General features: G+C 38.5%; 1 protein-coding gene across 9 annotated transcripts in view; it reads right to left on the bottom strand.

Annotated features, from left to right (window-relative positions):
* The window catches only part of ESRRG (estrogen related receptor gamma), a 389,158-nt gene that overhangs the window by 14,695 nt on the left and 360,012 nt on the right, over positions 1 to 14,451 (bottom strand). For all 9 annotated transcript variants that reach the window (XM_015621015.3, XM_033513291.1, XM_015621011.2 and 6 more), the window contains one exon: positions 83 to 352. In XM_015621015.3, coding sequence (XP_015476501.1) covers positions 83 to 352 — 270 coding nt within the window. The remainder of the gene's footprint in view (positions 1 to 82; positions 353 to 14,451) is intronic.

Raw genomic sequence — 14,451 nt, 5'->3', positions numbered from 1 at the left:
GGAAGGAAGGAAGGAAGGAAGGAAGGAAGGAAGGAAGGAAGGAAGATTAAAAATGTAGCAACCGTCATGCCACTCTGCCAACCTGAATTAGCAAGTGCTATAGCTTTGAGGGTGACAAATTCTTCTTTCTCCAGCTTCATGCTCTTGTATTTCTTTACCAGCTGCAGTATGGCATTGTTAAGGTCAAGAAGGCCTGCCAATTTGGATTGGTCTTCATCCATAATATAATCTTCAGCATATACAAGCTCATCCTCAAAAGAAAGTGACCGGTATACAACACCGAGAATCAAGATCTCCATCCAAGCACTCTGCAGAAGGCTCATCTGGTCAGCTAGAGACAAAGTGGAGAATCCTGAATAGGGAAAAAAAAAAAAAAAAAAAAGAAAAATATTAAGCAAATTTGGAAACCTGATCCTCTTTTTGATTTATATTTATATACACTGTGATAAAACATGCATGCATTCTTCTATTATTCTCCCTACTGCTTTTGTGTGTCTCCTCCCCATCCTACTACAGGAAAGTAAATCAATATAAAATCAAACATTTTCTAATCAAAACCAAAGTTTTAAACAAGCAGGAAATGGCAAGCTCTTCCTGTAAAAATCATATTAATTTTTGGGGTATTGCAGTGGTAATTTGTGATTTGTATGATATCTTCTTTGCTCTGAAATACTTGTGCTTAGTTGTAAAAACTTAATGCTGTGAAACAGGGATCTGCTGACTCTATCCATTACTACTGTAATCCAAGAAGGATAATTTAGGAGAAAAAAAAGAAAAAAATTATTAAAAGGGAAAATTTGATGTTTTAATAGAATTAAGGTAAGGATGAAAAAGAGAAAAATTCTTTTTGAACTTTAATGTCAGTGAAAAAGAGAAGTAACAGTCACCAGTTCTCAGAAAAGACACTAATCACTTCTGTCCTGGCTCCTGCCACTACTACACTTGTTGAAATAACAGGGTGCACACTCAAGTGCCAACTGAATAGCAGTCACACCATCCTTTTGGTGAGGGCAACCAAAATTTTATTAAATGCCTCTTAATGAATTTAACTTTTGCTTCCGCAGTCTTTCCTAATAAGATCACTATGGGCAAACATCTTTACTGTCTTACCTTTTCAGACTCTTGTTTACGGTACTTGCTAATTTATTATATCAAACTGCTAATATCCCAATCACATTAGGTGCTAGAAAACAATATGGGAGAGGAAGTGATTTTCCTGGCCTGTTGGCGAAATGCAGCAGTTTGCCAGTTGGCACCATCAACCACAAGTACTTAATAAAATCATCAAAGGGGATTAGTCAAGCTTTTCTTAAAGGGTCTTAAGACATGTCTGAGGCTTTCATTTAGTTGTTTATGGAGTTGCTTACATGTCCTTTGACAGGGTTCCCGCTGTAAGAACATTCTTTTTGGTGTTCAATTACACTTAAATGCATTTTTCTGTTTTTAAAGTTGAGAGTTACAGTCATGCAAGAATATGTCATAAACTAGCAAATCTGCAAGGCATCTACTCCAAACAAGATTTTCTCTATAAGCACTAAGCAGCAAAACTAATACAATAAAAAAGAAAAGCCCACATCTAAACCACCAGGCATCCATAAAAAATGAAACATAAAACCAGCTGCATGCGCTCTCTCTCTCATTTTTCTCTCCCTCCTTATTTGTTTTCATTTTCTCTTACTGTCTTTCGAGTCCTGTGATAGAACTGCAGCTCTTTGACTTAAAACAAAACAAAACAAAACAAAACAAAAGAAAACAACAAAATCTGATCCAACAACAACAGGGAAGCCTTGAAGATGTGACAATGGAAAATAACACATCTGTGATTAAAATAAATAAGAGGGAAATGGAGAAGAAATAATCATTTCAAAGGTTATAGGGAGGAATTCATGATTTCAATTAGCTCCAACATTTCTGTTCCTTGCCGGCTTTCAAGAACCAGTTTTTCTGCAGCAGCAGATGGACAGAGAATGTAGCCTGCAGCACCGTCCTGTGACAGCCCCATTCTCCCTCCCAGACACTGCTGTTAGTAAATAGATTTACACATTCTCCAATCTCCACACATCTTTCTGCCGAATAATTAAAAGCAGGATGATTAGTTTATTGAGTGGAAGGAGGAACTTTTTTATTGAGGTCCATCCACGATTTTATCAGGGCCAGCACTTTTACGGTTGTCATGAGGGTGCAGGCATCCAATTTTTCTTATCTGCCTGATTAATACAAACGCTGTTTCAGGACGCATTAATTAACAGATACAAATCTACGTTCTCATGGAAGGATCAATACAGAGAAGAAAAGAGGCATCAATGTGAATTTAGTGCTGATGATGGAGAAGGCACTCTATTGACATTTACGTGCATAGAAACTTTAAAGTTGCAGTGGAGCCCTTTTGTCCCTGTGATTTACAAATTAACAATTTTTCAGGTATAACAATGTTTCACACACTTCTGAGAGGTTTAATTAAGCAAAAGGCTATAAAATCACTTTTGATTAAAAAAGTTTAACATGCAATTTCTCTCTGTATTCTTTTTTTCCCCCCCTTAACTCCCCAACTTCCTTCTTTTATTCACTTATCTATTTTCATACTAGGTTTGTTGGCAATGGTTTTATTTTTTAAAAAGTAAATAATACTATGTTTCAATAACATTTATTGTGTGCCACAGTCACAGAAAATTACAAATGCCCTGTGAGGGGGAAAAATGGGATATTGACATAATTTATTGTACTACACTCTTGAAAAATCTGCATTCTCAAGCAGTAAATATACCAGTTGTTTTTATATGACACATAAAAAATCAAAAGAAATTTTTTACATTATAGAAAAACTGGCAAATGTAAAGCATGCTGTTCCACTCTTCAATAATAAATCAAATCAACATGACTATTTTGTTCCTGATCGAAGTAACTTTCCCTTGAAAGCCTGTTTCAGTGAAAGCATGTTTTAACTTTTAAAGGCATCCCTCGTGGGAATGCAAAGCTGAATCAAGTTGTAATTAATATGGTTTGGTTTTGTTTTTATTTTTCAGGAAATGTGGAAGCATTCAGCATGTCTCTTGTATCACAGCAATGCTCTCTTAATATGCGTTCAACAAGTCACAGTTAAAATAATAGACTACACAGGCTTATATATTTATATACAGAGATTTATTTTTAATTATTTGGAGAGGGTTATACTTATTTCATGCTGACCTCTGAGTTTGTGAGCTTTTGTTATGTGAACCCCCCCCAGATCAACCACGTTCTCTGACTAGGGGACATTTTCTATACTAAATTCCAACTGTTTTTTTAGAAGTCTCCAACTTGGACCCTTTCCAGCCTTCTGACCAGTGTTAGCCTCTCCAGTTCCATCTCCAAGCTCTATTCAAGCCACCCTGAGATGCTGCATGATGATGGTGTGGGTTGGAACTTTGTCATGCATTGTGCAGGTCCTTAATCCTTTGGAGTCTTGCAGGTCACCGCTTTCAACACAGAACTGTGTGATAACATTTTACAATACAATGTTGCGCACCTTTCTCCCCCTTTAGCATGAACCATATTGGTGACAACTTTGATCTCCCTCCATCTCCCTCCCCAAGTCAGTGCCATCTGATGTATCTCGGACGTTTGCTGGCAGGATGATGCTGTACCTTGACCTGCAGTTAAATAGCGTGTTTATCTGTGATACAGCACACTCCAAATAAACCAGATGACAGTCTGCAATAACGTCATCTGGAAGGATTGAAAGGCTTCTCAAGAGTCAGGTACCCCTGAGGTAAGAAGCTTGAAGGAAGCATGTTTTGTGCCAACCCTCCTGCCATCTTCCACTAGACGCTCGTGTGCTTGACAATGATGCCATGGGCACTTGTCAAGATTTTTTTTTTTTCTTTTTGCCTAGCAAACTGATGCACTTTGCAGTCAACTTACAAAAAAGGCTAAGCATTTGAAAGTGTGAAGGGCAAAAAATATCTGACGGCTAGTCTTCAAAAATACACTTTCATTTCAGAAAGCATAAATGTTTATTTCCTGAGCTGAGTGTTGACAGAAATAGGCTGCAGCGCAGGCATATGAATTTAACCCCTGGTAGGCATTCTGTTCAGTGTGGTTTTTATGTGGCTGAGTGCGAGCATTGTAAATCTCCGGAGTGTCTCCTAATATCAGTTAACAATAGCCTTGATTTGCTGGTTACAGATTTTCTTCCTTTTTTCCCTTTCTTTCTCCTCCTTTCAGGGACTGTAGTGTTTCTTCTGCTAAAAATAGATACTTTTCTACAAACAGTGTATCACACTCAAATTGTAATTATGCTGTAATGACTCACTGAGATCACTGAGTGTGGATTGAGAAAAAAGGTTGATTGAGCAACTGAACATGTGCTTGTTTTTGTTTTTTTTTTTTCTTTTTGCATACCAGTAAACCCAAAGCTCAAAGGAAGCAGACATAAATAGGTAAAAAGGCCTTACCATTTTTATTATAGGAACGAGCGGCATCGAGCTGACTGCACTCTGCAGTGCTCAGCACTCCAAGCCAGCTCCAAACACAGTTCACAGCCTCTTCAATGGGGCTGTTTAAACCACAGATCTTTTCAAATATCAGCACATGCACCACTTGCTCTCTATTTCACATTGCACACAGCTCCATGCTAAGCAGGGTAAATCTTTTATATTCCTGAAGACCCTTTCCTCTACTTCATTAAGATGGACTTCATGGACACTAACTCACTAGGGGCCAGAGTGAAGCAGCTGCAGATGGTCAAGTGCCGAAGTAAGATCTGTGCATTGCACACAGCACTTCCAGAACTACTGGCCAAAAAAAAAAAAAAATAGACAAATAGACAGTGGCTGGGCTTACCATTGTTTTCATCTGTAAACATTTGATGCTATGCCTCAATCAGGCTCCTCAGACTTAAATTGTAGAGTTCATTTCACTTTGCAGGGACTGAATTTCCCTTCCCCTCTGATTTGTGTTTAGAAATCTGAACACTTGATCAAACCAGGTATGAAATTGCTGGCAAATCTGGGAGTTGCTTGCCTTTTCTGATAATTGCCTCCCATTTATTTTACTGGTTGTTTGTGTGATTGTTATCTTTATGAGTAAAATATTCCTCTTGCTTGCCCTGGTTTGTACTTCAAATATCTTCATTTACATTTTTTATAATCAAAGCTGCACTTGCTCATGACATGTTCACTAGCGTGTTGCAGATGCAATACATTTACACAGTTGAAATATCAAGAGTTGGATTTTTAAATTATTTACACTTAATTTTGATAGATTAACTTCTTTCTAAATGTTTTATGGGTACTGATGTTTCCAGCACAGTTTTTGTTCTTCATTTCAAAAATGATCTATAGTCACCACTGTCAAAAGAACAAACTGATATTGTAAATATTTATAATTTATTTTACCTTGGATTATTTTATTTAGAGAGTGCATGGCCTCATGGTCAAATGACCAACTAGCAGTGGATCAAAGGCTCATCCTGGCTGCACTGAGGAGAATGTAAAGAACCTCCATTTCAAGATCAGATTTGTGTCCGGTGCACTCTCGGATGTACAGCTGTCAGTCTGCCCTCCTATCCCTCCCTGGCACACACTCAGCCAAGTGCTTGGACCCATCCAGCAACTTCAGCTGCCTTCCAGGCATATAAACAAAGAACAGGGAAATTTCACCAGTGAAATTTCTGCCAGGGCAATGTAATGTTTTCTAGACATGATCATAGCATTTGCTGAAAGAAACCTTCATAGCCTGACTGCCCTATGCTATTTTTCTCCCAAAAATCCAAGAGGATGGCATAATTCATTTTTTAGGCTACATTTAGGGCTGAATCTCACACACAGATCTGAATTAAGAGATCCTTTTTATTGTATTAATTCAAGGAAAAATGTATTTAATTACATTTCAAATACTGTGTAGTCTAAAAACACGTATCAAGACCCACAAACATTCCAGTTGTTTTAAAAACCATTAAACAGAAGGAGAATGCTCTCACTAATCACCAAACATATTTCCCAGATTATGGATGAAATTTCGTGAAAGCTGGAACAGAAACAGATACAACTCATTATTCCAGAGTGAATCCATTATTTCAGGTTTGGTTTGGGGTTTTTTTTCATACCCCTTTGCTTATGGAGCTCCTGGTCAAAGGCTAATAATTGCACACAATGCCATTACCAGCTGAAATTCAAATCTGACTCAGAATTTTCACGTGAAAGGTATAATCTCACAGAATAAAAAATGCAGGTATTTGCCCAGACCTGAAAACAAAAAATCAAGTTATAAAAGCACAGACTGCAAGTGACCAGAAATACAACCAAAGGCTCGATTGTGCTGTTTGCTGAATTCAGCCTCCACACTCTTTGGAACTGAGGCTCTGCAATTAAAGGTAAGCTTAGAAATTGATCCCATCCAGTAACTTTTGCACAGCGAGAGCACCGCCTTTCCTGGGCGATGCTCTGCTGTGCAGCCTCCCCTCTCCTCCTGCCTCCACAGCAGAGCACTGCAAAGGCAGCACCAGGGCTCTGCTGTGAGCAGCGCGACGAGCGGCGACTGCCATCTGTTATCTCTGCAGCCCTGGGAGAGGGCAGCTCGGGCTGCACTCACAGAGGTGCCCAGGAGTCCCTCTGACTCAAATTTAAAAAAAAAAAAAAGGGAAAAAAAAAAGAAAAAAAAAGAAAAGGGGGGAGGAAAAGCCCATTTGGAGAGCGCTGGAATGTTTTCAGCAAACCCCGTGCACTTTCCTTGTGTTTTAAGTGTGCTTGTCTTCCTGACTCTTGCTGTCCAAGTTCTTATATAAAAATTTTTTTATATATTTTGTAACATGGAAAAATGCCAGTGATAAGCACTTTTTCACTAACACCTACCAGGAGGATGGGAAATGCCACACAGAGCACTAAGAAACCTGGGGCTGTTATCACAACGCTACTTCCATCTCACTGAAACAACAGCAGAGAGATGGCACGGCAATAAAAATGCACTCACACTGCATGTCCCTCTCAATCCATTATGAACAATGGATTCTCGCTAAGCAAATATTCGCTTGTCAGAAGTATTTGCAACACTGGATTCATTCAGCAGGACTAAGTAAGTGAAGTTCACAGCAATTTAAAAGCAGCAAATTAGACATTTACAAACAGTGAAGATGCTGCTTGTCTAGTGTGACCTTTCACTCAAGCTATACAAAAAGGTGTTAATGTAATTTAAATACCAGTTAGGAATATTTCTGGTTTGTCTTTTACCCTGTGAAACCTTACATGATAACACTAAACAGGAGCAATTTGAGGCTGTCATTTCTTCCCAGGGTCAGATGCACATAGTGAGATGTAACCCACTACAGCTCAAACTAATTTCAGCACTGAAATCAGAGACACCCCTCTCTAACCAACCAAGTATTTCCAGGCAGCTACTTTTAAATTTCTTTTTTAAGAAGTGGAAGTTCTCATGAGCTGCTTCTTTAGTATTAGTAATGGAAAGGAGCTGGAAAATGGGACTGATTGAGGATGTCTCCCTGACCTCACATAACCAGTTGCTAACATTCTGCAGTGAACCACTAAAGATAAAAAAAACCTAGCGAGTTGCCATGCTTTAGAGCAGAGTTGTTTAAGATCACCATGTATGGGGAGTACTTTACAATGGCATTTTTGGAAACATATTGTTGAAAGTATTGTACTCTTTATTTCCATTCATTTTCATTTCACACCTTATCATCCCAGTATTCACCGAGAAAAAGGAAAACGTAAGACTAGAGTTATATAGATTAATACTCGATTTTCCCTTTGGCCTGATTTTACCACTCAAACTTCCACAATTTCAAACAGCTTTACTGCAAATTCACACCAACCTCACATTAAAAAGATGTAAGATGAAACATTTGTATTTCATTTTATCACCAGGTGCTCTGAGAACAGAGAAACACCTGGTAAGTTTGTTTTGGGAATCTGCCTTGTTTTTTTTCACCCCCCTTTTTTTGCCTCCGTATAAGACAATTAGGACCTGTGGTGCATTACCTCTCTGGAGTGAGGTTCTCAATTTCAACACGTGGACAACAACAAAAAAAGTTCAGACTAACAGTGCAATATGGCCCAATAAAGCTGGAAGTCTCCTTCAGGTCAACAATACCAACTTGCAGATTCCTGAGGGTGATTTCTATAATGCACGACATATGTGATCTGATCTTCTTCTTTAAAGTTAATTCTTCCAGTTCTTTAAAATTTAACCTTCAAATATGGTTTTGGCCAGACTATGGGATTTTTTTTTAATCTCCTTTTTGAAGACAGCAGAGGTGGATGTCATTATATGGTGTGCTCCTAAAATCAGGAGAAAATGGAGCAGGATTGTATTTATGGCCCTGATTGTTTTGTTTTTTTCACTGAGCCTTTATAGAAAAAAAAATCATCAATCATATTTCTAACATAAAAATATTGATTTCACCCAAATTCTTCTTCAATCCGTTGTGGATATATGTATTTGACTATGAGTACAATAAAGCCAGCTTTGTAGGTAGAAAAATAAAAACTACACTTAATCACTACTAAACTACACTTAGTCATGAAAAATACAGAGTACAATGAATAGGGCTGAATTTCTTCCAAAATCCATTGTAGAGAACGGTAATACAGTTCAGCTTAAAATAGCCAGCACAATATCTGCATATTCTGTGTGTGGTATGCTTTACTTAGATGCTTCAAAGAGGTCAGCTAGCAGAAAAGAAATTACATGTAATTAAACAGAAAGTATCCATCTTTTTCACTCCTTTTTAATTTTCACTCAACTAAGCAAAACTAAAAAGAAAAAAGGGAAAAGAAGGGACAACCTTGCAGAGGAAGCTTGCTGAACTAGTTAACAGCAGTGTTAGTTCAGGTTCTGCTTGCTTCAACCTTTGTACATATCAGCCTCCTAACAACTGCCTATTTTGACTGGGGATATCACAAAATTTAGAGTTAGAGCTTCTTCAGCGCATAAGTTTTTAAAATCAAGTTTGCTGGACTTTAAACTATCACTTCTGGATTTTTTTCCAAAGAAAGGAGGGATTTCTTGTGCATTTAATACATGTTGCCTTTTATTTGTAACCTCTATGGGTCTGCTTTGAGAGTGCTTTTCCTCAAAGAGTGCTGGGTCACTGCTGTTTGCCTTTTGCTCCCCTGGGGAAGCCACCAGTCATTTCCTCCCTGAGAGCTGCGGCAATCCCTGCTCCTTCCATCTTTCCATCAGGCAAAGTCAGGTTTCCAGGAATTCCCCAATCATGTTAATAATATGAATCCAATACAGGAATGTATTAGCATACGGAGACAACCATGCTTGCGATCCAATCAACGTATCTCTGTTAACCCTGTGTGTGCTAAGCAACTCTTTCCAAAATCTCCTTCCATTGCCAAAACAAAATCTTCAGGTTGCAAAATTTTGGCTAAATATCCCCTCTCACCTGTGGGAGGAAAATAACAGCTCAGACCACTGTACTACACATCTTCCATCTTCCTAATTTTTAAAACTTTTCTGCTGGTTAGTTGATTTTCTTAATGTGCTGCAGATGCCAAAAAATTCAAATTATGTTTACAATCTCCCTGGTTTGGGGAAGAGAGACACATATTCTACATGAATGTGAAATTTCTAGTTTACCTAGTTGAGTGTGCATGTATCATTAACATCATCTCTGGAGGCTGTGTCTTAAGTCTACAACAGTCCACACACAGGGAAAAAAAAAGACAGAAAAAAGAAAAGGAAAAAAAAAAAGGAAGCTGCCTGATTCTAATACACCTAATTAGCCATCGGCAGACTCTTAATTGCATACATTAGGATGATTCCATAGTGGAGATTAATTCTAAATATACCCAAGCAGCTGGTTAAGATGCCATGGATTACAGTGTGGACTGTACTTTTCCACTTAATTAGATATCAAAATTAAGCAGCAACAAGCATTTTGACATAACGGGGATCAAGCCGCCGCTTGGCATCCCAGAGCTGCACTAAAGTGACCGCTAAACAGAGCCGCACAGATGGAGAGATATTAAATGCCGCACTGGAAAGTAATTTCAAATAATAAAATATCAATATTTACATTTTAATTACCCCTACTGAGAGCCGCTCTGTCATTTTCACTATTGCCGACGCAGCAAGGGGTAGTGGAATGACATTGCGGCTCTGACTGCAATGACTATTTTGTTTCCATTAAAGAATGACAAGTGTTTTAGAGGCAGTGACACCCAGTGTGTGAACAAGAATGACAGCAGATCAGAAAATTCCTATTAAGGGAATAAATGACTCAACAAGAGAATTTACTTTAAGCAGCCAGCTCCTCCTTGAAACACATCATCCTTTCTAAATTTCCTGCAGGAAGTTTATTATTAGAGGTGCCTTGGAGAAACCTTACCTTCTCATCAAATATTTAGAATGATAGGACCTTACATGATGACTGGTCAATTTAAAAACAGTAACATTCAATACTAAGAGTTACATTGAGAGTTTGCACGAATCAAAACAGGTTTGAGGGAGAGGGGAAGACACTGATAAGGAGATTCCTTCCCCTAAAGACCTGGAAGCCTTGATGGTGCATGGAGAACACCAGGGTTATTTTTGCTGTCTTCACCAGTTTTACTGCCATTGGCACAGGGAGTACTCCACGCCCCACCTGGGCCACGGGTTGCTGCTCTTCAGAATTCTACCCAGCAGGTGATCACAACAGGTAATGTGAACATGCACAGCTTCAGGCTTCTTGATTCTCCCTGCCTATTCTCAGCACATATATAAACACTTTTTCTTTCAGTATGTACATCAGAAATCTGTGAGACACCTTTGCAGCACCTTAGGAATCTAATTACTTCTGATCAGGTCTGAGGTCAATCTCATGGAAAATATTATATTACATCTGACATGCTGCATTTATAAGATGAAAAGGAAGGAAGAAAAATATCAAAACAGTAAAGGAAAAAAAAATTCTTCCTTGGGGATGTCTGTCAAACTGCAGAGATCTTCAAAGAATTTCAATGGCCTCAGACATGAGAAAGTGGGTGAGAGTAAATCCTTGGTCACTACACCCAATACACAGCTAAGTGACCCTCCTCCTGAGTCACGGCATGCATTTATTTAATAATGTGCAGAGCTCAACTTCTATAAATGTGACAAATGGCTAGAACAGAACGGGGGGGAAAAAAGGCATGAATATTTTTAAAGAACAAAAAAAGAACAACTTTATGGCAGTGACTATTGCAGAAATTTTAGATCCAGCTTTGACATTAAGAATTAGCAGTGAAACACAAAAATTTTACTCTGACATTAGCTGCTTGACTAGTTATATTCTCTTTCTTGTCTTTTTTTTTCTTCAGTTCTTTTTCTTCCCCCCCCCTTTTTTTTTTTTTTTTCAGTACCCAGGAAGTACTTCTTAAGCATCCCTAATGCTTTTAGGACAAGACACTTCCCCATTTCTCAGCCACTAGCACCTTTTAATTTCTGAAAGAGCCACGGTTGAAAATCTTAATTAATTGTTCCATACTGCTTCAGGATCATTATGCAATGTAATAAAGGCCGTGTAATTATGAAATTTTACAGCCATTACCAAGGCTGATGGCTCGTATTTCATCCTCAGCTGGACCCAATGGCTTTTAGCCACTCAGCTCCCCTTTGATGAACTACAGACAGATCTATCAGGCCCAAACAATATCCAGGCAAGGCGGCTATAATAGCTACCTACAGATGAAGCCATAGATAAAGATAAACTATAAATCTACACACAAATGCAGGCACATTGCCTCAGGATGACAGAGGGGAGAGGATGAGACACTTGGGAAAGCTGGCGGCTTGCAGAAAGGCAACCTTCTCTCTCTGTCTCTGTTTTTTAGTTTGGAATTTGTTTGGTTTCTTAAAGATGCAAAACCCCTTAACACTTATCCCACAAAATTACGTATTTTTTAAGAACTCAGAATTTTTATATGGAAGTCAAGGGGTCACTTTATCCATCTATTAAATTTGACAAAGGGGATTTATGTGGACAAATCAAGTCATCCTCCAAACAGAGAATCCCAGTCAACAAGTTTGCAAATCATATTTTTAAAAGTGAATCCAGGTCACTTGCTTCTGACACTGAAAAAAGCAACCATCCCTGATTTCTAAATGCATTATCATGAGCAGATGCACAGAGGTGAAGTTAGATGATAGGCTTTCACTGGAGGCAGCACCAGAGATGCAATTTCATGCAACATTGTCCGACATTATTTTATTTTCCGTCTGAGAATGAAAATAATTCTAAAATTCAGTGCAAGTTAAAGAAACAAGGGGATTATATATGCTCTTGGTACCTGTAACACTGGAATGTAGTTTATGTCCTAGTTATGGAGGTGACCTCCATCAGTGCCCTCTTTAATTTAAGACAGGAGGCCTTCCAAATATGCAGTGTTAGTCCCTCCAGAATGAGACAAGGCTGACTAAATGATCTTTAGGAGAGAAAAAGAAATGGAGAGCTGCAGCTCCTGACCAATTCCGAAAGAGTCCAGGGAAGAGTGTGAAAACATTAGCTTGGAAACTCTATCTATTAGTACCCAATTCCAGGAGCCCACGGTCAGTCGTGAAGCTGATGCCATGCTCCAGCTGAGGCTAAAAGTACCTCAGAAGGCAAGAAAAGTAAAAATAAAAATATCATCAGTACTCTCTGATTTCCAACACAGCAACAGAGTGGCTTGTCCCTTTCCAAAGAAAACATGACAGATTTAGAGGAGGTCCAGAGAAAGCAAAGCAGTACCTAAGAAAACTCTTATGAAAAGACACTCAGAAAAAGCAGGAATAGTCTTCCTCGAAATAGTGATGTATGCGAGAATGCAGTAGAAGTGTACATAAATTAATTATATATAAAGTAGTTCTAAAGCTTTTATTCTGTCTGTCTCAAAACACAGACCAAGCACCACTACAGTAAAATGCAGGAAATTCAAAATGGAAGACAAAGGGAAATTCTTCATTCACAGAGTAGCTGGACTGGAGAACTTCTTGCCAAAGGATGTTACTGAAGCCAAGAACTCAGAGAGGGAGCCGATGCTTACATGGACAGCCAGAATAGCTCCGGGTATTAATTCCCCAAACCCAAATTAATTATTTTCCTTTCTTATTTCATCTAATCTCTAAGCATAAGGAATTCAAAATAGTTTTCCTGAGGCTTCTGCCTACTATGGGGTTCATGTCCCCTCCCCTGAGGCTGATCAATGCTGAAGGCAGCAGAGTGTGTGTCCGTGACCTATAGTATTCAGTTCACAGTTTCCTAAAAACTGAAGTCTCAGAATTCGGGCTGCCTTTCTTTGAGGTGTTTAGAACCTGCTCCTAAGAAGTGATGCTCAGAACAGAAGGGCTTAGAGAGATGTGCCCCAGGGTAAGAATTTCAAAATCACAGCAATTGAACTTTCACTGTACTGCTACTGTGGAAAGACGAAAATAATGGATATGGGAGATCCATGGTGTTATCATAGCCACAAAAGCAGGCAGGTGTATGTATGTATTAGTGTGTGTTTGCATAAGCCTGTGTACGCACGCATTTGTACTGAGCAAACCCACACTATGCTGAAAGCTACTGAAATGAATAAAGATCACCTGCTCATTAACTTGTAGTCTTTGCTTATTAAATATGTCCTTTCTTCTAATATAAAAAAAACTGTCTTTGCTGAAGGACAAAATAATGTAATCACCCAGGTCAGATCAAAGAAGTATTTTCTGAAACAGGAAACAGAGTCATAAAGGGTCACTCGTCAACAAAGCTGCACCTGAAGACAGGCAAGGGAATGCATGATTCAGATTCCTCCAGCATAATGCTGAGGATGCTCAATACATGGTCTTTAAGGACCAGTATCTGCGTTTAACGTGCTCTACTGAAACTTCATGTATGGCGATTATTCACCGTCCATAGTGCGAACTGATCTGCTCCTTGCAGTGCATGTGGAAGCATCATAAACATTCTTAATGGAGAAAATAACCCAACATTTACATACTAGACTATACAAACACCACCAGAATATAATTCCTGGACAGGACTTTAAATTGCCTTCTAATACTCTAAGAATTTACCAGAATTTGGTCTCTGTTAAAACATGCACAAGGAAAATTGAGAAGAATGGATATAGACAAAGAAACTGGCAGATCTTTTACCGTCTCCACTTTCCATCAGGTGGACTCATTTAGCCAAATTAGCATCAACCTCACAGATAAGCTCTGTGGCTTTACCTCTTTTTATCCTCCCCATCACTCAAATCAGTAGAGTAAAAAGCAGCTACGAATATACACAGCAGGAGAATTTTTAAGAGCAAAAACTTCAAGTAGGAAGTAAATGCAAAGATGGTACTTCTATTTCTATCTGAGGAAGTAATACCAGTTTGCTACATTGATCTAATAAAAATAATGACCATATGAGAAAATGCATAAATACCACCTTACAATTTTTATTTTACAAATGAAATGCATGAAGTTTTAACCTCCACGGTAAATGTTTAGTCTGTTAGACAATACCTATCAATATTC

This window comes from Parus major, chromosome 3, assembly GCF_001522545.3.
Source record: "Parus major isolate Abel chromosome 3, Parus_major1.1, whole genome shotgun sequence".
Lineage (NCBI taxonomy): Eukaryota > Metazoa > Chordata > Aves > Passeriformes > Paridae > Parus > Parus major.
Note: the sequence above shows the minus strand (reverse complement) of the source record. Positions and strands in the feature narration are given on the sequence as shown.